The following is a 26,275-nucleotide window of genomic DNA, read 5'->3' on the forward strand; positions in this document are numbered from 1 at the left end:
TTTTTTGCTCTTAGAACCTACACTGAACCTACACCTCTTTGTCCTCGCTTCTTGCGGACGCTTGCCAGCCATGTCACATATGGGGCTCCCCTCTCGCTCCAACTGATACTTGTAGGTTAAGTGAAACTCACTCACGTAGAGGCCCCTAATTAGTGCACCTGGCTGTAAGCGAAGTTCCTGTTTTCGAAGTACCTCGACGGGTTCATGTGCAGGCCAACGCCTGTAAACACGAGGAAAAGCACGAACTTCGCACTGACCAATGTACAAAGCTTGTTTGAGCAACTGTATGGTCATGTTACTTCCGTCACTAGCTTCGCGTAGCATTTGGTATGGGTAGAGATTGCCCTAACGCATTCATCCGCAATAATTGCGTAACATTTTAGAGTTTAGAACCCCCCAGTGATTTTTTTTTGAGCCAGGTCGGAGCCGATCTATGAGAAGACAGCGGGCTCACGAGCATGACGTGACCAACGAAATCTCTTCTCGTTTTCAGGTCGTGGAGTTCCTCCGTGGATTGATTTTTACGGTCATATCGGCTCGACACGTGCTCACTTGTGAAAATGGAATGTCTTTTTTGACCATGCCTTCTGCTATTTCTATGCCAGCCACGTCACGTCCAGCACAGTGGGGCGCAATTGGCCGATTCCGCTTGTTTACTGGTGGCGATGCAGCGCTATTAATGAGTTGCATCGCGACGAATTACGTCACAACGCTTACGTCACAGCGCGAGATGTTCGAATTGCTGGCGCATGCTCCTTGCAAAGCTCTCCGCCTTACGAAATAAAAGAAATCAAGTACGTTTTCCTTCGTTTCGTGATATGTGTCACCAGTGCTGGGGTACTTATCTCCTCGGAGAGTCCGTTCGGAGCTGCACGATCGCTAGTGAGTGGGAGAGCTTAAAAAAAAAAGGTTTAGTAGGAGAGAGCTTGATTTGTCGAAATCGGTTGATTTGGCTGGCATTGAAACCTGGAAGCTATTGCCCGAGCATTGATTCCCCGACCTCCTTCTCCCCAAAGCAAGCACCTATTTTAGTGCGGAGATGCTAATCCGGAATTGACCGCAGCAGAATGACGCCAGTAGATTTCGCTCATGGTTTGATCATCTGTGAACTACAACACTCGCCCGGCAGAAATACATATTTAGCTTTTATTGAATGTACCCAAGCAGTCAAAGAATAAATGCATGACAATCATTTATAATAAAACACTTCCAGCTCACACAGTGCAGTACTCGGCACTTAACTTGCGACTGAGGTACAAGGCTCTGTACACACACAAAACAAAACAAACCAAAGCAAAACAAAAGAAACAGACTAAGTATGCGGTGCCAAAAGAATGAACCGCAAAAGTAAGGGAAAAGAGGTGTGGCGCTCATTTACTTTATTGGAAACAGGTGATATGGCTTTTCATTTTGCTTCACGAATTCGCTCCGTGAAACGAAAACAGGCTTTGATGTGAAGTACATTGTACCACCTGCCGTTATTTTGCTAACTGAACAATATTAGGCCAGCAGAATTTCTGAGCAACTACAATGTGCAGGGATGTTACGCGGTGAAAATGACTGAATTTATTTTTAGCGCTGCATTTTTCGCCACATTCAGGTATGCTAGCGGACACTGCGACCGCGCCCTGTGCATGAAACATTATTGAATGAGATGACTTGGCTGTCCGCGAAAATGCTTCCTTTTGGCAATAAAAAAACATCAGGTTTATTTCGCAATTGCACTTTTAATTCTTGTACAATAAACAGTTCTAGAACCTATCACTTTGCTTCTAGGGCAATAAGGCAAGTGTATCGCCGCAAACATCTGTCAAGATGGACCACAATCACTTCCCATAAAACGCACAAAACGCTTCACAGCCTATGCCTTGCTCAGCAAGGAGGCTATTTTTTCTGATGGAGAGCAAACCAGTCCTCTTTATGACTGCCAAAGAGCACGCCTTCTAAGCCACAAACGGGATGTCGTTGATGAATCTGGTGATCATTTCGTACGCCGCTTCTGGCTGGTCTAGGGGCAGCATATGACCCCCGTTTCGAGCGAGAATCATCGTGAAGTTTTTGGCATGTTTAGTGTAGCCCTGCACCTCGTCTCCGTCGGGCGAACGCCAAATTCGTTGCGTGGCGTTGGCGAACTCTTGCGCCCCTGACCATTGCAGAGAAGCCATTAAGGCCTCGGCCATTGGGTACGGGAAGGCGATGTCCAGTTGACCGGTGTAGTAGAGTGCCTTTGAAAACAGTGCAGAATAAGAGGTCCGGATTAAAAGAAGCTTCTGATAGTTCAACGCTTATGTATGCTTTATATTGCTTATGCTCTAATAACTGTGCGCGAGAGGTTGTGTGCCTCGCTACGTATCGTCCTGTTCAATAGTTCATGGGCTACCAGGTTCGTTGCTAGGCCATAGCTGTAGTAGCGACCTTGGCATTTAAAGGTTTACACCAAGGGCCCAAAATATTGGCTTCAGTAAGCCAAGCGGCGGTGTGTTGCAGCCAAGAGGACACGTTCACGCTGAAACCGAGGGAAGTCACAAAGTAGGTGCACTATTGATTCGTCGCACCCGCAGTTCTCACAGACAGGAGAGGAAATCGCAGAGGACAGCTGTGAAGGCACCTTTCAAGTTCTTGAAGCGCGCAAGACTGAGTGCAAGGTTGTGAATTATCAGTGTGTGCCCTGTGTACTCTACAAGCAATTACCAACGGACACGTGGAAAAGTGATCTTCCTTTTATCTTTCCCTTTTCTATGTCTCCCTCCGTTACCCTTGCTAGATCTAGGGGTAGTATACCAGGCGTCGCCTAGTTAACCTCCTTGCCTTTCCGTTCCTCTCTCTCTCTCTCTCTTGGCACTTAAAGTGTTTAGATTGTTGATGACAAAAAATAGCCTCACTCTGAAGAAGTTTGGAGCACTGAAGATGCTTCACGAGCCTCAATGCAGAAGCTAGCAGCGTACGCTAACGTGGGAACTATTAAAGAAACGCTACGATTGTACTCGCGCATGCAAAACTGGGCGTAAACTGGCATGTTTCTGAGCCATATGAAACTGTATTCTAGCGTTATCGCCATGTACTGCCCATAGAGTCACTGAAAAGGTGCGATTTATTTTATTATTTAAATGTTTTGCACCATTCGTAAAGAAATCCAGCTACTTCGCGACTACCCTGTCATTCGGCACTGAAGAGTGACACTTATGTACGAGATTAACCTACATAAAATTCACTGCAAAAAAAAGTCTATTCCATAGATTTCAAATCTGTCCTGCCCGATGCCGGTAGCGGCCACCCTCTCTTAGAAAATCTGTCCTTATCTTACCCCTTAATTTGGTATCCATTATATTACCCTAACAGTCAACCGATTATCATTCTTTCCGGCTGTAGTTTTAGCTAACATTTTTGTTGAAAATTCAAGGTGGTCAGTTGTCAGATGGTGACCTGTAGGCCTAGAGATTTCGACACCGTTAATTGTCATTGCAGATCCCAGTACCGCTTTGGTGAGTTTCTCCGCAGTCACTACAACTAACAGCGTGGGAAAGACCTACCTTGTAATTGTCCAAAAGCAGTGCGAACTGATCTCTGACAGACTTCATGATGTCGTTCGCAAAATGGAGCCCCACAGCCGGTCTCGTGTTGCTGAACTCAGCTCCTCCCACGTGGATGGCTTGGCGTATCGCAGGAATCTGGACGAAGGTCTCGTAAAGCGACTGCCTCTCCGGTTCTTTGGTGAGCAAGTAATTGTATGCATACTCATAGCCTGTGACGTTTCCAAAGTACGTAGGCTTTTTCATAAGGGTGCCGTAAAGCGCTTCTAACATGAGCAAGATGGCCTCCACGTAGCTGTCCTGGCGGATCATTTGCGCTGCCTGGTCGCAGTATTCCTGCATGCGAGTTGCTTGCTGTCGGTCCATGAGCCCAATTTGGTACAAGTAGGGCCCATAACGGAGCAAGGATATCGGGTCGATCATGCCATTACCAATGGCGATACCCTTGAGATTGATTGGCACTCGCAGCTTGCCTCTGGAATCGTGCAAGGCGGCTCCAATGGCAGGAATATATTTGCCTGCGGAAAGTCAGAACGTATAGCTTCCTCGCGAGTTAAGCAGAGCGTCAATGTCATGCAAGCGTTTCTGCTCCGTGCAAACATTTCTCAGCGAGCTATGCATGAATAAAATACCGTTCGTGCACCAAAGGAAACAGATTTACTGCTTTGCGGTTTGCCAGATGTGTTTATATGACATTGTAACTGCACCTGACCAGTCAATCAATCAATCAATCAATCAATCAATCAATCAATCAATCAATCAATCAATCAATCAATCAATCAATCAATCAATCAATCAATCAATCAATCAATCAATCAATCAATCAATCAATCAATCAATCAATTGAGCAATCAATCAACTCACGCACAGTTAAGAAAAGGGTACAAATTAACTGTTTAACGCGAACAAATGAGCGAGAACCTGTCCCTGCGGTGCCGTTATCCCTGCTTGATTATGCGAGCACGATGCTCATTCGTTAGCCCCGCTTAGCAGTCGAGCGGCTCCTTTGGCGGTCCGGGCACGGCCAAACGAGGAGCTAGGCCTCATGCTTCCCCCACATGCTGGCGATACTCCCGTGCATGGACTCTGCCGCCGCCGATACTTCTTCTAATCCTCGTGAGCACGCCGAATTTCTGCGGCTGATGCCACTGTACCGCGTCTGCTATTGCGAAGAGCTGCACGTCCCGTGCGACCTCCGCTCTGAGCCGCAAAGACGAAGCGACCTCGGGCGCGTATGTATCCTCAATGCACCCAGGCCAATCCCCCGCCCTCTGAATGTGCCATTAAGCCTGAGTACATCGTCATCATCATGTACCGGTGCATAGCAATCTATGCCTCCCGATTCTTGGCCAATCCCCCCGTGTAGGTACGTGCCATCTTTTGTAAGGCCAACAACAACATGTAGCGCTCATACTACGTTGTAGCTGTGGCTTTTCCACAGGACACGCTGAATTCTTTTTCGGACTGGGCTCCCTATAACAGCTTTGCCACGAAAATGAACAGCGTACATATCCAGGTGGCAGGATGGGACGGACACAGAGCACTTATTGCGCGCCGATGCGCTCTTTGCCTTGTCAGAAAACTGTTTGTGACGTCAGTACTTGACGAACATTCCTGCGCGTGGCCACCTGCGTATACAGTGAGCTGGGGTGATACCCATGAGGAAGGCTCGAAAGTGCGAGAGCATGTTGGCCAACGTTGACTTAGCGAAGACGAGTAAAGGAGCCTGCTAAGGAAGTTGTTTGATGCGCACGGATGACTGCTCATTCAAGCGTCGTCAACCGGGGCTCACGTGGTAGTCTACGAAATTCGCCGCAGCGCCGGCCCGAAGGTACTGTGCCGGCTCTCATGACACCAGCTATATGTTGCTTCTCGGCGAGGCTCCCTTGTCGGTCACTTTGCATCGAGGCGCAGCAAAGCGCGAGCTCATATCAGCGACGGACTTGTCGCAGATAGCCAGAGCACGAAATTCTTTCACGTCGACTTTCTTTTTCTTCTGGTCACTGCTGTAGCCGCGGAGAGCGAAAAGCAAGCGTGAACAGCAAAAACACATTCACAATTCCTCTATAAACTTGCTCTTTTTTAGAGAGACGTGAAGCTCTGTCCTGCTGTAGACTCATCATGTAACATGAACGCCGCTTAGCTTAATTTAAGATGCGGTGTAGAGAACGGGAGTTGCAGGCGGTTTTTTGTGCCATACGCCTTGCCAAAAAGCCCGTATATTAAAAAAAGCCCTTCATTTTTGAACTAATTACGGCAATGGCTGCTATTTACTTCATGTAATGCAACGATGCTTGGAAGTGCCCAAGGCTGCCCTGAAAAGAAACCCGTATATCCGTTTTACTCGCGCATATCTAGTTGAACATTGTCAAAAGAGGGCTGTTTTTTTAAAGGTGTGCTCTTTCAGCTATATGCTGGGTTCCATTCGAGACAGGCCACAAAATTTCGAATAAAGGCAGGGAGTTCAGTACTGTGGTTCATTTAGGGCGGGAGCTGTTAGATTTGATAAAGTAAAAAATTGCAGTCACTGATGTCCAAAGTCAATTGAGACATTTAGCATTGCAGCGACTAGCGTTAACGTATGCCGGTTTACTAACTCCGGCTGCGCAAGCGTAGTTGCCCCGCCTGACGGCGCCCATATTCCTGAGGGCATAGAGTTTCTTACTATTAACTGTAGGGAAAGCTGGCGCCCCGCCAATGGGAGTTTGCATGGAGCTTCCTCACGACCACCTGTACCACCATGGGCGCTCTAAGCATCATGGGGCGGAGAGCTACCGACTGCAGAGCTACAACTTTTGCCCCAAAAATAATGAAAAACAAACGTCGTTCGATAATCAAGAATTTCCTATCATTCAATATTCTGTCTATAAATTGTAATAAACGAGCAGAAAACCATGTAAATGCAAAGTTTGCTCAAAATAAGCGATGGCTTGCTCTCCTATTGGCCAAGCATTGCAGACCACAAAAGCTAATATTTCGTGCGTTAATTAACAGGCGCACTTAAAAAAAATATGTTTTTGAAAAAAATGTTGTCGCTTTAACATTTTAAAAGTTTTTTCACAGCATTTCAGGAAACAAAAACTTATTGGCGTCGTGTGCTGTTGCGTTTTCGATACTATCGTTTTTGCACACTACATTTACGGCGAAGTCGTCTGCGCGCAGAGCGCGCTGTGGATACGGAATGGGGCATCTCAGTAACGCCACTCTGTGTTCCTCAAAAAACTACTGTTCCGCACCAAGTAGCTCATCGCCCCAAGATGCTTTGCGCCCTTGGTGGTTCAGATGCAGCGCCGCCAGCCTTCCCTCTAGTTAATAGTAAGAAAGTCTATGCCTGAAGGGGCGAAGCCAGAGTGCAGTTTGCATGTATATGTCTACCCTAGTACGTCTTCGCTCTGCTAAAGAGAGAGAGAAGGCTTATGTCAAAAAACCTCTCTCAAAGGCAGAGAGGTTGGCTAAAAGTCGCTAATGTAGACAGGCATTTAATAGCTGACGAGAACAATCGGCGCCATTTATTTTCTTAGTGTGGTCTTCGATCTTAGCTCAGCTACTTCAGAATCAGCCTTTCAGGTTCTTTCGACAGGCCGTGCTTGCACCGGCGCGGTTTACTATGACGGTGATGTCATCGGTTGCGCCAAAATCAATGTACTTTTTGTAGTTTTCATTTATAGCCCAGGACAGAGAGGGCGGCGCACGCCCGTTCAAAGGTACGTGGAATGCGGCAGGCTTTAACTCCTCAACGTTTTACGATATACCCGATGCATCTGTTACCTTTCTCAGCGATCGAAGCAACTTTAAAACTCTCTGCCCCAATTTAACGCTGCGAACATTTTTTTCTTTACTTCGTTTTCGCTTTGTACCAGCCTGGAATTCCCATCCTCTGAATCGCTTTCGTCTGAGGAGAAACGTTGCCTCTTTTCTTGAATCTATAAAGAACGGCTCTTTCGGAATTAGTTCTCACCAGCGTAAGATTCTCCGGCCAAGTAGAAATCGTTCGAGGAGTAACTGTCGAAGAGGGTAAAGAACTGCTGCAGAAACTCCAGCATGTCCTTGCTCACGTCGGACACGTTGCTGGCGTAGCCGTCGTCACTCTGCGTGAAGCTGAAGCCAGCGCCCACTGGGTTGTCCACGTAGAGAACAGATATATTGCGCGCCCATGTGATCTCGCGCAGCTGCGCCGCGTAGTTCTCGTCCACGTAGTAAGGCCCGTGCTCCACGAACAGGCCCAGAAGTGAGGACGTACCAGGTCCTCCCTGGAGCCACATCATTACCGGCGCCCCTTCGGGGTTTTCCTGCGAAAGAGCAACCAGCCTGACAGTTGTGGAGCACATTTTTTGCAGGTTACGTCAGTTCGTAAAAGTTGCGAAAGCTGGCGCTGTGTACTATGAAGCGTACACTAGCAAACTGTCGATGAATCTTGTGTGAATCCGTGGTACGATGTGTTGTACTCTGTTCCAGTTGGTAAAAATATTTTTCTTTGGGGGCAAATAAAGCCTTTTAACAGAGCAACTGCCTACATGGAGTTGTTTCGAGGCTGATTACAGTGCACTACTTTTGACTTAAATTCTCGGTGGTTCGGGGGTGGGGTTTTGAGGAAGGCTGATATTTTGGGTGCTTCTTCGGAAATGATTGGCGTCGCTATCACCGTGATAAGTTGTAAACGAAAACTTTCGAGTGAACCTTCTGGCCAGTAGGCGTGCAATGCGTTGTGACCTGCGCCCCAATGACGATATAAATATGGGAGTGGACTCTTTCGGGAATGTGGCCATCCGCTGTTAAGTTATCTGGTTTGGCCTGGCATTGAGAGTTGTCGTGAGGGGCGTGATGCAGATACTATGCTGGATTTTTTTTGTACGATGAAACCCAGAAAATTCGGTTTGGCTCCTTTCTATAGTAATACTGGGACACGCTAGTCCATTGTGTCGGCGCCGGTTTTTCGAAGTCGAAGAGTAGACGCAGTGCGGGGGATCAACGACCAAGAGAACAAATTTCCCCATGATACCTGCAGAAGGTAGACGGGAACTAGAGAGAATACAAGAGGTTGTTAAACGGGCAGAAATGTGACTTTATACTAAACAGAATTCGTTACCTACAGAAGAATAGTTTAGTTTGTGTTAAGTTGATGGGAGTTTAACGGCCCAAAGCGACTGAGGCTATGAGGGACGCCGTAGTGAAGGGCTTCGAAGACTTCGACCACCTGGGGGTTCTTTAACGTGCACTGATATCGCACAGTACACGAGCCTCTCAAATTTCGCCTCCATCGAAATTCCACCGCCGCAGCAGGGATCGAACCCGCGTATTTCGGGTCAGCAGCCGAGCGCCATAACTACTGAACTACCGCTAAAGAAGAATAGTGAGAGGAGGTTCGTAAAAATCGCTATTTAGCGTAGACTTATTTATTCATTTCTCATGCCCGTAATCACCGAAGCTAGAAATGAGTGGGCCACCGTAGCAGAAATACAATACAAAGGCGGCAAAATGTAGTACAATAGATAACATACAAGAATAAGCAGGTTGAAATGCGAGAAACAATAAAACGCAGCAAGAAAAAAATGTCAATTTAACGGTGACGTTTCACGTACGCTGCATGGAAAGCCCGAACAACAGCCGGTGCGTGATACCACACACATGTTAAACGTCGCCATGCTTCGTGACCTTGTTGGCTTGTCGTTGCTAGAATTTCAGCGTTGCCATGCATTTGGATACCAAGCCCTTCTAAAGGATTGCAGTACTGTTTTCCAAGAATCGCAGCAGCCGGTTATTACGTCCGTGCACCATGTGGGTCACCAGGCTCGTAGGTATCTGTATGAATCTATGAGCCTAAGGTTAAAAGCATGACGCAAGTAAGAGCTTGAACAGCTTTTGCAGCCATAATGATATCATCACGCAAGTGCATGCTGTCAGGTGTAGACCAGCTACAAATGGCGCTGGCTGCTGACGCCGATAGCGCCCCCTTGCCTGGGTGGCTAAGCTGTCTTTGTCTTTGGTAGAGCGTGGCAGTCTTTCGGTGCTGCAGAAATGCTCACTTGAGCATTGTTTCCCTCACTGCCAAATAACAATTGCCAGACAGCAGCCCTCTCCTTCCTAAATGGAGCAAGAAAACCGGCTATATCTGCCGAAGGTGAACAAATCAAGCGGATGTGCGCAACAACTCTTCACCTCAAGAAAAGAGATTAAAAAATATGTAGGCCACACGAAGGCCAGAAAACCGCAGAGCATTTTGTTTGCTGTGCAAATTAGAAATAAAGTGCATATATGGCTTTATTGTGATTCTGCGTGAAGGCCGCAGACCTTAAGAAATAAAAAAAAACTAGCGCTTATGCTTTTCGCGTACTTTCTTTGCTGTCGATGATTCGGCTTTTCATAGCGCATTTTTACCAAGTGGTCTAGTGTACAACACACCGTACCGCGGATTCACACCAGGAGCAGCCATGCTCTAGCAGTGTGAAACCACGCCTCAATGTCGCGGCTTACTGCATGCAGTGTGAACTTGCGCCATGTTATGCAAGTATGCTCTGATAGAACGATGGTGGCTTGAACATTTTTAGTTTGGTAATTTATTGAACTACAGACTGAACAATCTTGTTTTTTTGCGAGACCTCTTAGCCTCTCAAGAGCTCTACACAGTCAAGGCTTGCTTGGTGCTGGGGAGCACCAACCTGTTGAGTGTAGCTAAACATTAATCTACTACTTACCGACTTTAGTAGGAAAGGGGACAGCCGCTGGCCAAGCTGATAAATTGTATAGAACCGCTGATCGTATGCGTATGTCATGAGTTCGGCATCCGACAGCGTTATGATCTGTTTTCTTCTGTATCACATTGCCTTCTGAAATGATTTTTTTTCAATTGCTTTCTATCCCTAACAAAAATAAGAAAAACGAACAAATATTTTTCCACGTTTGCCTTGGTTTCAACCATTTTTGGCTTTCCTCATACCCAAAAGTTCTAGACAAAAGTATTTTTGAGCGCGAAACCACGCATGAACGCAATTTTTTCTCATAATGCAAGATTTCACTATAACAGTCAATATGTCCGCAGATCACCCGACGGCAGTCTTGAATTTGTTTTTCGATTAACGTTTTTGCTGTCGTCAGAAGCTCTCCCCATTGGTTTTCTATGGCAATCGTAACTCTTCTATGCGATCGATGGAAACATTTTAGAAGAATGATTTTACTACCTGTCAGAAGAATAGACCACCACCTCCAATATTTCCATAACAGTATCTTACAATTTTCCTATTTTCAAAATTTTTGTCCGAGAATGTTAGACATACGTATGTCACTTAACAAAGTATGTTGAAAACTATGTTTGCGTACGATGCGCCATCCTGAAAGAAAAAAAAAATACGATTCCGCTACAAAATCAATTCTTTTCATCTGTATGGGTGCTACACCGCACTAGAAGTTCTGCAGCACTGCGGCCCGTGGCATAAAATGTTGCATTTGAGGAAGCACGGGAAATCAAATTTCAGCGAAGTTTTTTACCATGGCAGGGAAGAACCAGAAGAACAGGTTGCTTCCCAGCTGCTCGTTGACAGTGATGAATCCCGAGTAGCCGAGCACGTCAGGGACGTCACCGAGGCTGCCGACCCTGCTTTCCTCCAAGGCTTCGTCATACTTTCCGGCTTCAATCAGCGGTGTCAAGAACAGGGGCTCACCCACGTCAGCTTGTGATGTTGTTGAATTGCCTGGGTTGGTCAGAAAGGTGTGGTGACGCCAACTCCAGCGCTCATTTTAATGCGACAGCCTTAGCAGCCTCATCGGTAAAAAAAAAAAAAGCTGATTGGCTGGAGGAAGGTGACGTCACTAGACCGGAGCATTCCCATTGGATGGAGGGAAGTGCTGTCACCAGACTGGAAGTGAAGGCACTTCTGGTATAGGCATAAGCAGTTTATAATGCTATCGCAACGCCTCCTACACATACTGTAATTAAGTATCCCTGCTACTTTTCTTATGCTCTATTCGAACGAAATACGGCTTGTGCAGTCCGATACAAATAAAGAATTAAGCGCCTATTGTGCGTGAAAGGTTGCCCTCTAGCCAAAGGTGTCATCCCATTCTCATGATGTCGTGGTTAGTCCCCTTTCATACCCCTCGTCAAAAGTATATAGCCCCAAGGGTTTGCTTCTAAGCTGTTCAGCTAGGCTCCCTGGAGCATCTAGCCCTCCAAAGCTTCGGAATGTTAAGGAGGCGAAGCCATTCCTCTTTCGGGAGATTACAGTCGCTGAGGATACATAACGGGGCAGGCTGCAGGCCTTATAAGCAAACCACTTGGGCTATATAATTTTGACTGGAGGTGTACCTGTTAGCGTGACATCACAGCGGGTGAAATTTGAAATGGTATTAACCGCGGCTTAATTAGACAAACGGGGCGTCGTGAAATACGGTAGACGCCGTTGGATGGCTGGAGGGCCTGCTTTGAGGGTCATTTGTCGCTTCGTTCTTGCATTCTGTTAGACTCTCATTCTGACGTGTAAATTCTCTTCTGGTCGGGCTGCCATAAATGTGTGATGTGCGCCAGTAACCAGTTCAGTTTACTGACCTTACCTGTTTAGGGCGGCCAGGACAGTTTTGTATCCTCGAATCAACAAGTGAAATGCTAGGGCGCAGGAAACATACAGGTCGGAAATAGCGAGCTTGTCCATATTCTTTTCTTGCTTTTCGTATCCAATCCTGAATACAACAACAATACTAGTAGCTATATGATACTTTGATTTTTTCGATATCTTCAAGTTACGACTAAAAAAACCATATAATTTATTCTGGTCGCAAAGGCAAAATATTGATCAGTGATCACTGATGCGAAAGGGCAGGTAAGTAGCTCACGGGAAAAAAGAATAACTTTATATTAAGGGAACATAAAGAAGTATAGAAATTTATGTAAGAGTCCTTATTAATAAGTGTAGCGACGAGGCAGCGACTGGTGTATGTTTCCTCATTCCTCACGCGAACGCGTGACGTTGACGTCATCATTACAACTATATAAAGGGCACCCCGAATAGACGCTCATCACTTGGTGCACTAGCGCGGCCAGCGTCTCCATCCATTACAATAACTGCTTGCTTAAGTGCAGCCCACTCAAAGATAGTGCATAGTGCGTAAATTTAGCATTCGACGGAATACTAGTCCGGCGTATAATGCTGCTGTTTGAGGCGCTCTTTAGAATACGCGCCAATAATAACACATGCAAAGAAGACAGTGATTGTTCTGATTAATGCTGATTTAGTAAGGAGAGGCACCACAATCTTATAAATACGAGAAAAAAATAATGAACTTGGCTTGGCAGGAGCGATATAAAGAGTGAGCTTTAAATTTCGCTTCACTGCGCCTCTTAACTCTCTAGAAGTAATGAGAGGGGGACTTTAAGGGAACAGGAGAGGTCTGCCTGGTTGTCGGCCTGGCAGATAAGCCAGAGCTTCCTGTGAAAGCTCTTCGTTGTGAAATGTTCGTTAAAGCAAAAGTTCATGCTGCTGTTATCGCATCATACTGTTTTAACGATGCGGGTTAACTATATTCAGAGCCTGTGTATAAAAGCTGCACATAGCCATGAAGGCAAGGCTTAATGTTAGTTCTTTCTGACACATGATGGTAGCAGGTCCGAGTTTGCTAGGAGTAGACCCTCTGCCTTAGTTCCGGGACTAACAGAGGGCTTCTGCAAAAACTTAACGAATAAGTGCTGCCACCGCTATCGAGGGAAGGTTGGATAGGGCTGTTACCTTTACCTGCGTCGTTCTTGTCCCCATTCCCAGATGTGCCAGAGTTCCTGCGAAAAAGCAAAATTGAAAATAGAGTTTCAGAGATAAATGACTGCTGAAGTAGTTTTTTTTAAGCGCTTCATTCCACTGTGTGCTGTGCGAATGCTGGCTTCGTTGAGAACAGGTTTTCCCTTTTTGTGCGTAGTGTTGATAACACTAGCGGCCGCATACCATCAGCTTTATTTATGGCCACTGCGGTCAGTATGCTGGCTGGATCACTGAGCGTTTACGCTCAGAACGCAATATATGTAATACAGAACAGTACGATCCAAACAACATTTTTTGCAAATGTAGCCTATATTTGGTGCTTCCGCCGTTTCTAGTGCATGCGCCGCTGAGGACAATTCCATTAATAATAATAATTGGTTTTTGGGGAAAGGAAATGGCGCAGTATCTGTCTCATATATCGGCGGACACCTGAACCGCGCCGCAAGGGAAGGGATAAAGGAGGGAGTGAAAGAAGAAAGGAAGAATTAGAGGTGCCGTAGTGGAGAGCTCCGGAATAATTTCGACCACCTGGGGATCTTTAACGTGCACTGACATCGCACAGAACACGGGCGCCTTAGCGTTTTTCCTCCATAAAAACGCAGCCGCCGCGGTCGGGTTCGAACCCGGGAACTCCGGATCAGTAGCCGAGCACCCTAATTACTGAGCCACCACGGCGGGTGACAATTCCATTAAACATCGTTTTCAGTGAGAGTTGTCTCTGTGATTAGAACGCGGTACCCTATCGATACAAAGCAAGTTCTATTTGTCCTCAGTGTCCTCTAAGGTCCTTACTTGGGGAATTAAAAAGATAAATCAAATTGTATATTCTTTATCTCGAGCATCACCTGAACCACAAGAAGGCACTGTCAACTGATATTGCCATTGTGCACACTGGACACTTTTACAAGCATAATCAGCCCATCAAGTTGAATAACGAAGCCTTCTGATACAGTGAAGGTCCCGTCATCGCTATTAATGCTGTTCGTCTCACATGTTTGCGTGGGAACTGACCAGTCCAGTTTTCCTCGGAGCCCCTTGTTTGCTTTTGGTGGCTCCCACGGAAAGTAGAGGGCGGAATCAAGGAACTAGCTTCCTAATATAAATGAATAAGGCACCAAGTAAAAATATTGAAATTAGTGCTTGGTTGTCAGAAACGCACACTAAGTGGAGCGCGGGCGCAGCCTGCTACCTTTTGCACTGGGCGCATTGTGAAAACGAGACACACACGAATAAAACAGTAATATAACAAGTTGACAGGAGCATGCACGCCGTTTCGTAGATGCTGTGCCCCTTGTGTGAAGAAATGCATGCCCCTGCTCCCCTCTCCCCCCTCCCCCCCCCCCCCCCCGCCCCCCCCCAAAAAATGCGGCTGCTATAGTCGTATGCAACTCAAGAATAGAGACAGATGCCCTCAAAAAAGGTCCTCCAACCAATGGCATGGACCGATTTTCAAGACGCCGCGCTTAATCCTATTAAGTCTTAGTTATACACCCTTTCTCTGCCACCCCCTGTGATTTCAACTAGCAGGTCCAAAAGCGTGGGTCAAGAAGGCGAGGGTGAGAATCGGTCAAGCGGGAGACTCCGTCGACGCCATTGGCTAGAGGGGCTCCTTTGAAGGGCATTTGCCACTCGTTCTTGGATTGTATCCGACTATAGTCGCGACAAAAATAAAACACTAATCGCAATACGCGAGTATAGTGGAATGATTATGGCGGATTACAATACCCCATGCGTTAGATGCGGCTCTCGGTAGCTGTACTAAATATTGTTGAATCGGGGAATTTGAATTAACGCTCTCGAGCAGAAATTCGCAGTGATTTGCGCTCAACTGCCAGAAGACCACATTTCTACTTCTGTATCCTCTCTATTGAAACGCGGGCCGTTAAGTTAGAAGTACAATCCCTCAGTAGTAATTCACACTCACTGGGTCAGCGGCGACAGGTCTCAAATTTTGTGTGAGGGCTGATCATATGGGTTAAAATATTTGGACACTCTCTCTCTGAAAACCTTGTATTGCATTCGGAGGCGAATTCAAACACTTGAATATAAAACATTATTTGGAAGGTAATATTGTGCGAGTGCCATGACACTCCGTATACCGTGACTGTGTGCAACGTAACTCTAAGGGATCGCCTTATTGACTAACCATCGACATAGTGTCACGGCCGTAGGCCTGTAGATAGATGCCGAAGTGACCATCAGGCTGAACATTGCTTGCCCTAGCAGCCGCTTCGTATTTTCGCAGCCTGATTACGTAAGGCGCAATTTGTGTAGACTTACCCGCTCTTGCTTTCTGCGCAGATACCAGATGAAAAACTCTTGCTGAAGAGGAGAAGCAGGAGCAGTGCTTTCATTCTGGCAATAAATCACACAAAAAAATTGACACCCGGTTACGACAGTCGGTAATGCGAAATTCGAGCGCAATTCTTTACACGCCACCTATCACCACTGACAGGTGCGTGTTGCGCTGCTGGCCACACCCCGGGATCCTCCCGAGGCAGCCACTTTACAACTGCCCATTCCTCCGGGCAGCGGCGGCGCCTGTCACCTTCCCTGTGGCGTTTAGCTCCACTACCTGGACAACCGGTTACGCCGACAACGTCGACGACGATGACGCGGAACTCAGGAACACGCTATTTATATTTCTCAAACAACAACAACAACAACAACAACAACAACAACAACAACAACAACAACAACAACAACAACAACAACAACAACAACAACAACAACAACAACAACAACAACAACAACAACAACAACAACAACAACAACAACAACAACAACAACAACAACAACAACAACAACAACAACAACAACAACAACAACAACAACAACAACAACAACAACAACAACAACAACGGGCCCCTAAGAGCTGAGCTCTAAAAATGATTTGACAAGGGATCCGCTGACTCATTAATGCCATGCTATACTCATTTAAGATTACTCTAAGATCCCTTAAAGGTAACATGAACTCTCGTCCCACGGATGCTAACATAGCCACTCTGAAGTACCTAAAACCAACCTCCCTGCTCTGTAAACCTTTTACAAAGGCTGTATTCAGCGTATTTAGTTGTGTATAGGAACGACAGACGAGTATGGTGAAGGAGCGCATCCCGCTAGGGGCGTTCAATCTGTCACTTCTTATGAGCCCGTTTGCTGCCGATGATGGGAACCGACCGAAGAATAATTCCGGCTTTTGGTGACATCAAAAAAGTGATGGAATTGAAATGTTAGGGAATCATTATGTTATCCTGGTCTTTTCTCCTCCCCCCACCCACTAAGGCTACTACTTAGAATACCACTCTATACCCATTACACTTCTCTAAGTACTCTTTTTCGTTTACGGCGAGCGCCGTTATGCTAACACCCGAGCCGTCTTGTGGATGAAGCCCGTCCAAGGTCGCCGATCGAAGCGGCCAGGGGAGAAAGATGAGATAATCAATCGAGAGGCAGCAATGGGAGATATAAGAGAAGAAGGGGGAGTAAATGGGGGGACCCTATTGCCAACACAGAGATTGAAAGACAGAAAGAAACCATCCAGAAAAAAAGGAAGCAGAGAGAGAGAAAAAAAAACAAGGTCAGCTAAGAGAGAAAGAAAAAGAAAGGTAAGAAGAGAAGAAGGGGAAGGAAACGAATGGACGCTGTTGAGGAGAGAGAAATAGAAAGACCTCAATCTCAAGCGTGCGCAGCTATGCCGCCCGCCGCTCGCTATCGGAGCCGGTCTGATCGGTTCTGTGGTTCTCTCTTCCTTCGAGCGCCTACAGCTCGGAAGCAGTGCCCTCAGTGATAGGAAGGTCAGAGAAGATTCCCTCCGTGTGCATCCATCCGGAGAAAAAAAACTGAATTGAAAAACCAGCGTCCGCGGACTGCGCAGCTCCTGCCATGCCGCACTGCTATAGGTGATGCGAAGGACGGTCATCGCGCTCACGAGGCCTACCGTCGACAAGACCCAGCGAGAAGCCAATCGGCTGCGTAGCCACACCGAGGAAAGGCGATCGACGAAGACCTCGCAGGACCGAGAGAGGCGCCGTAGACAATGCGTAGAGGGCGAACCTTCAACTTCCGGAACTGCTGTCTCGGAAAAAGTTCGTGCTAGTAGGGCCGCGCCGGAAAGAAAGCGTAGGAAGCTTCAACACGAAGCAGCCACCTCTGCCTCCACGTAGGCGCCGGCTTACGCCGATTGTTCAACTGGGCCAGTACTGCCTAGTTTAGCCAACTTTTCCCGTTTGTTTTCACGGTAAAAACAGAAGAATGGCTGGTAAACGTGTTAGGAGATTTTGTGCTGAGGGCAAGGTAAACCAAAGCCAAAAACAAAAACAAAGAAACATTTCACACGGTCCGAACCTATCTCGGCTTCACGCCGAGGCGAAGGCAGCATGATGATACACATAAGCGGCCCACATCAGCAATGTGGGACAAGGATAAGCTTTGCAGTGCGTTGCACCCAGTAGGCGCCGGTACTGCCAGCCGGCGATTATCCGCTGACGCACTGCAGAGCAAGCCCAGAAAGAATGCGAACATCTGCTGCCCCGGCCAGCACAGCGCAGCCACATCACAGCAGAGCAACAGCACACAGTGCAGAGCACACGGCACACACTCTGCAGCACACACCACAGAGCACAGTACAATATAGCACAACAGGGAAGACATAGTGGCAGAGTTCGAGCAGCATCATAATAGAATTTAATGTGTAATTGTTCCTCATTTTTTTTCTCAGCCTACTTTTTCTAGCAGTAAACGGAGGCGCTTTCATGCCTTGATGCATGAATAACAGATGTCCTGCATTCAGGAACGCAACACCAATGCTATAAACAGCGCTAGTTTTGGGGCCAACTAGTATTTGTAAGGTTAGAAGTATTCGCTCGTTCCTGAAGATAAACAAATCGACGCAAACGGGCAATTATAAAAAGAACCTACTTGCATTACATGAATCTGTGGATAACTTTTAGAAGGCATCCGAACCGGCTTGTGGGCGTCAACGTTGAAAGGGCAAAAAAGCATGGTACTAAGGGTTTCGCATGGTTAATGTGGGTTATACAGTCGCAGCAGCGATATCTTGATACAGCTGTCATAGAGTGCGCATTTTTTTTTCAGCAGTTAGTAAATTTATGAGTTGAGGGACAAAGCTATAAATTAATTGTGTGGTGTAATTTGGGAAGAAGCTCGCAAACTGCTAATACAAGCAAGCGTCAACGACAAAACGTGCGCTGTTATAGTGCTTCTTCCAAGGAAGGCTGTTGTGCATAGGTAGACACCTTTGAAGGTCTGTAATTCTAGATATCTGGTGTCTGTAAATCACATCCTTACGCCCCTCACAAATACCATTTCATCATCATCATCATCATCATCATCATCATCATCATAATCATCATCATCATCATCATCATCATAATCATCATCATCAGCCTTACTATACCCACTGCAGGTCAAGGGCCTCTCCCATGTCTCTACTATTAACCCTGTCCTTTGCCAGCTGCATCCACTCTTTGCCTGCAAACTTCTTAATCTCATCCCCCCCTGCTACGCTTACTTTCTCTTGGAATCCACTCCGTTACCCTTAAGGACCAGCGGTTATCTTGCCTTCGCATTACATGCCCTGCCCAAGCCCATTTCTTTCTCTTGATATCGACTAGGATGTCATTAACCCGCGTTTGTTCCCTCACCCACTCAGCCCGCTTCCGGTCTCTTAACTTTACACCTACCATTTTTCTTTCCATGGCTCGCTGCGTTGTTCTTAACTTAAGCTGAACTCTTTCCGTTAGCCTCCACGTTTCTGCCCCTTAGGTGAGTAGCGGTAAGATACAGCTGTTGTACACTTTTCTCTTGAGGGAAATAGGTAGACTGCCACTCATGATCTGGGAGAACCTGCCATATGCGCTCCACCCCATTCTTATCCTTCTAGTTATTTCCCTCTCATGATTCGGATCAGCTGTCACTACCTGCCCTAAGTAGACGTATTCCTGTACAACTTCCAGGCTCTCGCTGCCAATTGTGAACTGCTGTTCCCTTGCTAGACTGTTGAACATTACCTTGGTTTTATGCATGTTAATTTTTAGACCCAACGATCTGCTCTGCCTGTCTAACTCCTTGATCATGATTTGCAGTTCACCTCCTGAGTGACTCAGCAAGAAAATGTCATCAGGGAATCGCAGATTATTTAGGTATCCTCCATTTACTCTTATTCCCAGCTGTTCCCAATTCATGCCACGGAATACCTCCTGTAAACAGGCGGTGAATAGCATTGGCGAGATCGTGTCTCCTTGCCTGACGCCCTTCCTTATTGGAATTTTATTGCCGATTTTATGGAGGACTATAGTAACTGTGCAGTTGCTATATATATCTTCCAGTATTTTGACATAAGGCTCTTCTACCCCCTGATTTCGAAATTCCTGTATGACTGCTGAGGTTTTCACTGAGTCGAATGCTTTCTCGTAATCAATGAAGGCTATATATAGAGGTTGGTTATATTCTGCGCATTTCTCTATCACCTGATTGATAGTGTGAATATGATCTATTGTGGAATATCCTTTACGAAAGCCTGCCTGTTCATTTGGCTGATTAAAGTGTAAGGTTGCCCTGACTCTGTTAGCGATTACCTTAGTAAATACTTTGTAGGCAACAGATAGCAAGCTGATCGGTCTGTAATTTTTCAAGTCCTTGGCGTCTCCCTTCTTATGAATTAATATAATGTTTGCATTCTTCCAAGCTTCTGGTACGGTCGAGGTCATGAGGCATTACGTATAGAGGGTGGCTAGTTTTTCTAGCACGATGTCCACTCCATCCTTCAACAGATCTGCTGTTACCTGATCCTCCCCAGCCACTTTCCCCTTTCCATTGCTCCTAAGGCTTTCTTTACTTCCTCTTTCGTTACTGGCGGGATGACGCATTGCTTTGCAGTGCTGTCTTTCTCACTAACGCTCTTATTACATTGGCTACTGTACAGATTTGTGTATAAGTCGTCGGCTACGTTAACTATCTTATCCATATTGCTAATGACATTGCCCCTCTTGTCTCTTAACGCATACATCTGGTTTTTACCTATGCCTAGTTTCCTCTTCACCGATTTTAGGCTACCTCCATTCTTTAGAGCATGCTTGATTCTCTCCATATTAAACTTTCTTATGTCGGCTACCTTGCGCTTATTTATTAACTTCGATAGCTCTGTCAGTTCTATTCTGTCGGTTGGGTTAGACGCCATCATGCTTTGGCGTTTCTTAATGAGGTGTTTCGTCGCCTGAGATAGCTTTACGGTATCCTGTCGAACTCTCCTACCACCTAATTCTACTGCGCACTCCGTAATGGTTGCTGTCACATTATCGTGCATTGAATGAACATCAAGATCGTCTTCATCAGTTAAAGCCGAATATCTGTTTTGCAGCGCTATCCTAAACTCCTGTGCTTGCCCTCTTACGGCTAACTCGTTAATGGTCTTCCTCTTCACTAGCTTCTTCCATTCCCTCTTCAAGTCTAAGCTAATTCGAGACCTTACCATTCTGTGTTCGCTACAGCGCACCTTTCCGAGGACGGCCACATCCTGAACGATGCCAGGTTGAGCGCGTAGTATGAAGTCGATTTCATTTTTAGATTCGCCATTGGGGCTCTTCCAGGTCCACTTCCTGTTTTGTTGTTTGCGGAAGAAGGTATTCATGATCCGCAGATTATTTCTATCTGCGAATTCGACTAATAACTCTCCCCTGCTATTTCTAGAGCCTATCCCATAGTCGCCTACCGCGTGGTCGTCAGCCTGCTTCTTGCCCACCTTCGCATTGAAGTCGCCCATCATTATGTGCACTGTGATTTTACTTAATTCATTGCCGATTCCACGTCTTCATAGAAACTTTCAACGGTCTGGTCATCATGGCTGGATGTGGGTGCGTAGGCCTGCACCACTTTCAGCTTGTACGTCCTATTCAGCCTAATTGCAATAGCTGCTACCCTCTCGTTAATACTATAGAGCTCCTCTACGTTGGCAGCTATATCCTGATTAATGAAAAATTCCACATTTAGTTCTCGTCTATCCTTTAATCCGCGATAGCACAGTATGCGTCCGTCCTTTAGTGCTGCATACGCCTCCCCTGTCCTCCCAACTTCGCTAAGCCCTATTACATCCCATTTAATTCCCGCTAGTTCCTCGAACAGCACTGCTAGGCTAGCCTCACTAGATAAAGTTCTAGCGTTAAACGTTGCCAGGTTCAGATGCCAATGGCGGCCTGTCCGGAGCCAGAAATTCTTAGGTCTGACCGCCGCCGTGGTCAGTTGCTCCGCAGCCGCTGGGGACTGAGGGCCGAGGGTGAATTGATTTGTTCATCGAAGGTTTTGGCCAAGTACTGCACCAGGGTGGCCAAATCCTGTTCTGGTGAGGGAGTGCGCTCTCGGTTCTTGTCACCGAGATCAGGCCGCACCCCAGGCCTCGTTATGCAATTCCATCGTGAGGCGGTTATTATTTTTTAACCCGGTGGAGAACTGCGCGGCACCAGGATATGAACCCCGGTCCTCTTGCACGCGAGGCGGACGCTCTACCCCTACGCCATCGCTGCAGGGTAAATTTATTGACAGCCAAAAACCCATGCAATGGACTATTTGCCCACAATTACACCATTCCTTAAAAGGGCGTTTTAACGTATCGGCACCATTGAAGCAGGGTACGCCAAGTAACATGGCACTAGTTTCCATGAGTGCTTGCCACTCCCATGCATGCTATTGTCACGTTGTAATTACACTGGTACAGGAAAACTGCTCTCTCACCTTCCACGAAGTCCACCTCATCCGCGACCTTCAGCAATATATGTATAGAACACCAAGCCAGAACAACGCAGGGGATGTTACGTAACTCCGACGCACAAAGGTGCTTTGTATATCGGACGTGGAACCACGAGTGTCCAAATGCAAATACACATGCAGGTACCTAAAGCGTGGAGCATGCATGAATGTGAGCACCGGAACGGTCCGTACATATTGCACAGGGAATATAGAGACCATATATTCTACCTCGCTGTTAGCTGTGATCTGATGTGCAAAAGGTACTTCATTTAGCAATAAACCTCTCACGGTGCAAAAGATAAATGCAGCTGTGAGCTTCAGGCTGAAAATATCTTTTATCAAAATGGCAATAAGAATTCGCGCCCTATTATATGAAGCTATATGATGAGTTCCGAAGAAAACCCCAATACCGCTTGCACCCCAGCAATCTCCAGGCCGTTTGTCTGCTGGGCTGAAGTGATTGGCACTGAATCCTGGCCGCGGCGGCACATTTTGATGGAGGCGAAATGCAAAAGTGCCCGTCTGCTGTTTGATGTCAGTCGATTTAAATTAATGCCAGGATCAACGGCGGTCTGAAATTAATACGAAACCCTAGCTCTAATACAACAGCCATCTATTAGTCCATGTGCAGATTCAGAACATTAATTCCCACGTCTTCCATCTTCCCTTAACTAGGCGCATTAACTAATTCCATGTCGACTTGTATTGATGCTAGAAGTTGAGGTCCTACATACGTTTCGGTACATCTTTTGAGTCGAAAGCCTTAAATGGTCCATTAGCAACGAAACTCAGCGTAGGCGTCGACTTCCGGGAGAAGTCCAGAAAACGCCCAGTGATGTTTATTAGCAAAGAAAAAAAATTTTGCTCTGAAGGTGCGGGGAATTGAACCAAGGGCCTTCAGATTGAGAACCGAGCACGCAGTCTATGGGCCAGAAAATCGTCTCCTTGTGGCGAATAAAGGTGAACCTAGAGTATGGGTTGCCTTACGACTGTATGCTAATGAGTGGACGTGTCCTTAGAAAGAAACGAAAAATATAAATTATAAAATTATTTTCTGGCCTTCAAAGTACGTAGGAATTCTTAAGTGCCCCCCGTAATTTTTCTTAACAGTTTGATTTTGTAAAAACTGCTGATAACTGCTGAAACTAGAAACTTGGGTGGCTGGCCTCGCGTCATGCTTCAAATCGAAAATGTGCTCGGTGCGGCCCGTGAAAGCTTGATTTCCGGCAGTTGTTATTTCAGTACTGCTATGACGCACACGCTTTCCATTTCCTGCGTCCCTCGAAGGCCTTCGCTTTAATACACGTCGAGAGATTTCGTTCTAAACGCAAATGACACAAATAGGCCGCAAGAAAACCACCATTGCATGGTCCTCCGGATATTTTTTTGCTTCTGAGTTAAATTCACTGCCATTTTCTTGCTGATGTCTGACACACGCACACGCACATACACACGCACAGGCACATGCACTCACACACGCACGCTCGCACGCACACACGCACGCATAAACGCGAAAAAAGAAAGAATCGTGTCCAAAATACTGTAGAATATAACATGTACGACAGCTTTTTCTTCAGTATTGTAATATTGTCCCGCAGTACTGTACTATTTTTCTGTAGTTCTGTCTCTACGACAAGGACAAGTTTTAAAGGATCACGAGAAACTCCCAGAAGCTTGAATTCTTAAGAAGAATCTTTTCTCTTTATCTTTTTTCCCGCGCGCGTATTGAGTAAGCACGGTGAAGTCCTGAAGCTTTGTCAGCAACACTGGCTCCGCTAGCTTGCACACTCCAGTTCAGCGCCCAGTATGTATAAACCATCAGGGTTTCAAATGCGGAGCTCATGCCATAAAAATTTTGGCAGTGAATCTATTGTTCGGGCTGCTAGTGAAGCTGCCGGGGCAGTTCAGTTTGCGTCTTCGGAGCATGGCAGCATGGTTAAGGCTGCTTGGCAGTATGCTCGGTGTGTATGACGGTATCAAGGCGTAAAAGACAGCGCAACATTTAGAAAAGGACGAAGAATAGAGGAGACACTACCGCGATGGACGTCGAAGTCCCGTTACAGGGTCATGCTTTGAAAAAAGATAGCGTAAAACAGTTGCATTTGACCACAAGGCGGCCATCATCAACACCTCCGATTTTCTATACGAGTTCTCCACGGGGACATATTTGCCTTACGGACGAGTGTTCTCGCCTGCTTGCTCGTGAGCTCTGCGGCAAAGCCGACCCAAATTGGCACTCGCGAAAAAATTGTCGCTGCGCGCTCTCTTTTACAACGGCTCGTATAAGCTTCAACATTCTTAAAACGGCACAAAATCTTATTAATTATTTTATTATTGCCCCCTACGACATGAGTTCTCCAATACGCGTTTTCTAGGCGCTGAACCCCATGCGGGCCGCGGAAGAAGCGGGCGCGCGCTGGCAAGGCTGACGTATTAGGTTGGCGTGCCACCGGCCGCGTGGTACGAGTACCCCGTAATGCATATTTGGGGCACACTAACATGATACCCTCGACATAAATGTGGCAGGTAATCCCGTTGGCATTCGGCAGTTGAAACCAAGGTGGCGGACAGCTAGAAAGAGGAAACGGTTATAAGAAATTGCTAGACTTCTTCCACTTCGTTATAACAAGTTTCGACTGTAACTCGAATTCTGCCCTACACAAAGGTTTGAGTGATTTAAACTCCACAGCGAAATTCGCCTTGGCAACTTCTAAATGTCATTAAACGACGTCCTTGTGCTCCGTCAAGAGTGAGCGCAAAAATTAATAACAGGAAAGCAGTCCGCAGCCGTCCTTGTTTCCAATATCCGGCGGCGAGACGGATGTAAGGGGTCATTGTCGCAGAACAGCTGAACCTGAGCGTAGTATCCACTAAATCAGAAAGGCTGCGTGGAAGCAGACGACACGGGTTCTCCGCCGGAGCAGCAGCGCTCACGCCCGGCCATGGCCAGCCAAGCGGTGACGTAGAGTCACGTGAGAGCAGCGAGGGACCTAGGATGCTAAAACTTTCCAACATAGCTCTTCCCGCCGGTCGCTACAAAATTTTGCAGCTGTGACCAATGAGCCGGCGGGCGGGTTTTTTCTTACTGAAGAGCTCTATATTAGAGAAAAGAACGACAACTCACTCTAGTACGTGGCCCAGAGTTGTAGAAGCCGCCTGCGCTCAGCACCGCGGTTGTGTGATGAGGGAAAGCAAGGAGCGCTCGTCACGATGCTTCTTCACACTATGCGATTGTTAGCTGTCATAAATTAATATATAGTCACTGACGACCGAAGGCAGTTCTGGCGAATGGAAACTCTCCAACCGACGTTCGTTGAAGCAGGTGGCCAAAATGCGGCTGCGACAAGTGCGCTGACTGAGCGAGAGCTTTACTCGGTGGATTCGAGCAATAAAAAGAAATAATAAAAGGCGCTGGCATACACATACTCCTAGAAAATCAACGCTGGATGTTCCCTAGTTTTGTTTGCAGTGTTGCAGGCCTTGAAACGTGGAGGCCTGCGATGTGTAGTCTCTTCCCACTAGAGCGGTGTGTGCGACGCAAAATAAAGCTGTATCTTTCTCTCTCCGATGTGCATATCCGGCGACACTCATCGAGCGAAGTTGAAGGAAAGCTCAATTATCGCGTGCGCTTTCCGCGCCATATCCAACAATAGTGTATAAAAAGTTTTGAAAATTCAATAACTGTAAGATAATTGTATAAAATTAGTGAAGGTAATGGTCCATTCTTCTGATATGTGACAAAATATTCTTTTATAGTGTTTACATCGCTTGCATCGAGTAGTTAAGGCTGCTATAGTAAACCTATAGAGAAAACTTTTGACAAAATAGCAAAAAAAATGCAAGCCTGCTGACTGGACATCTGCGGATATATCGATTGTTATAGTGAAAGCTTAGAATATATGAAAAATTGCGCCCATAAACTTTTTCCAGTTCTAAAATGCTCTTGTCCGGAATGGTTGGGTATGTGCCACTAGGGTGCCTCGCGTCACGCACACAACACATAGTAAGCCGCCGTCGTGGCTCAGGGGTTATGGCGCTCGGCTGCTGACCCGAAATATGCGTGTTCGATCCAGGCCGCGGTGGTCGCATTTCGATGGAGGCGAAACGTTAAAGGTCCGTGTGCTGTGCAATGTCGGTGAAATGACTCCAGGTGGTCGAAATTATCCGGAGGCCTTCAATTCTGTGCCTCTCATAATCTGAGAAACCTGGGGTCGTTAAACTCTATAAAGTCAAATAAAACCA

General features: G+C 46.6%; 1 protein-coding gene across 4 annotated transcripts; it reads right to left on the reverse strand.

Moving 5' to 3' along the window:
• Positions 1-1,130: 1,130 nt before the first annotated feature.
• LOC144093496 (venom serine carboxypeptidase-like) lies at positions 1,131-25,387 on the reverse strand. 4 transcript variants are annotated; one of them, XM_077626941.1, is made up of 8 exons: positions 25,158-25,387; positions 24,551-24,604; positions 15,551-15,625; positions 13,250-13,290; positions 11,013-11,215; positions 7,489-7,819; positions 3,531-4,048; positions 1,131-2,225 (listed from the first exon to the last, which is right to left on the reverse strand). In XM_077626941.1, the coding sequence occupies exons 3-8, from the start codon at positions 15,622-15,624 to the stop codon at positions 1,944-1,946; spliced, it is 1,449 nt and encodes a 482-aa protein (XP_077483067.1). In that variant the 5' UTR covers position 15,625; positions 24,551-24,604; positions 25,158-25,387; the 3' UTR covers positions 1,131-1,943. The 4 variants fall into 4 exon arrangements, with proteins under 4 accessions (XP_077483067.1, XP_077483064.1, XP_077483065.1 ...); XM_077626938.1 differs by having other exon boundaries at positions 13,244-13,290; XM_077626939.1 differs by lacking the exon at positions 24,551-24,604 and having other exon boundaries at positions 13,244-13,290.
• Positions 25,388-26,275: the final 888 nt, after the last annotated feature.

Source organism: Amblyomma americanum, chromosome 6, assembly GCF_052857255.1.
Source record: "Amblyomma americanum isolate KBUSLIRL-KWMA chromosome 6, ASM5285725v1, whole genome shotgun sequence".
NCBI lineage: Eukaryota > Metazoa > Arthropoda > Arachnida > Ixodida > Ixodidae > Amblyomma > Amblyomma americanum.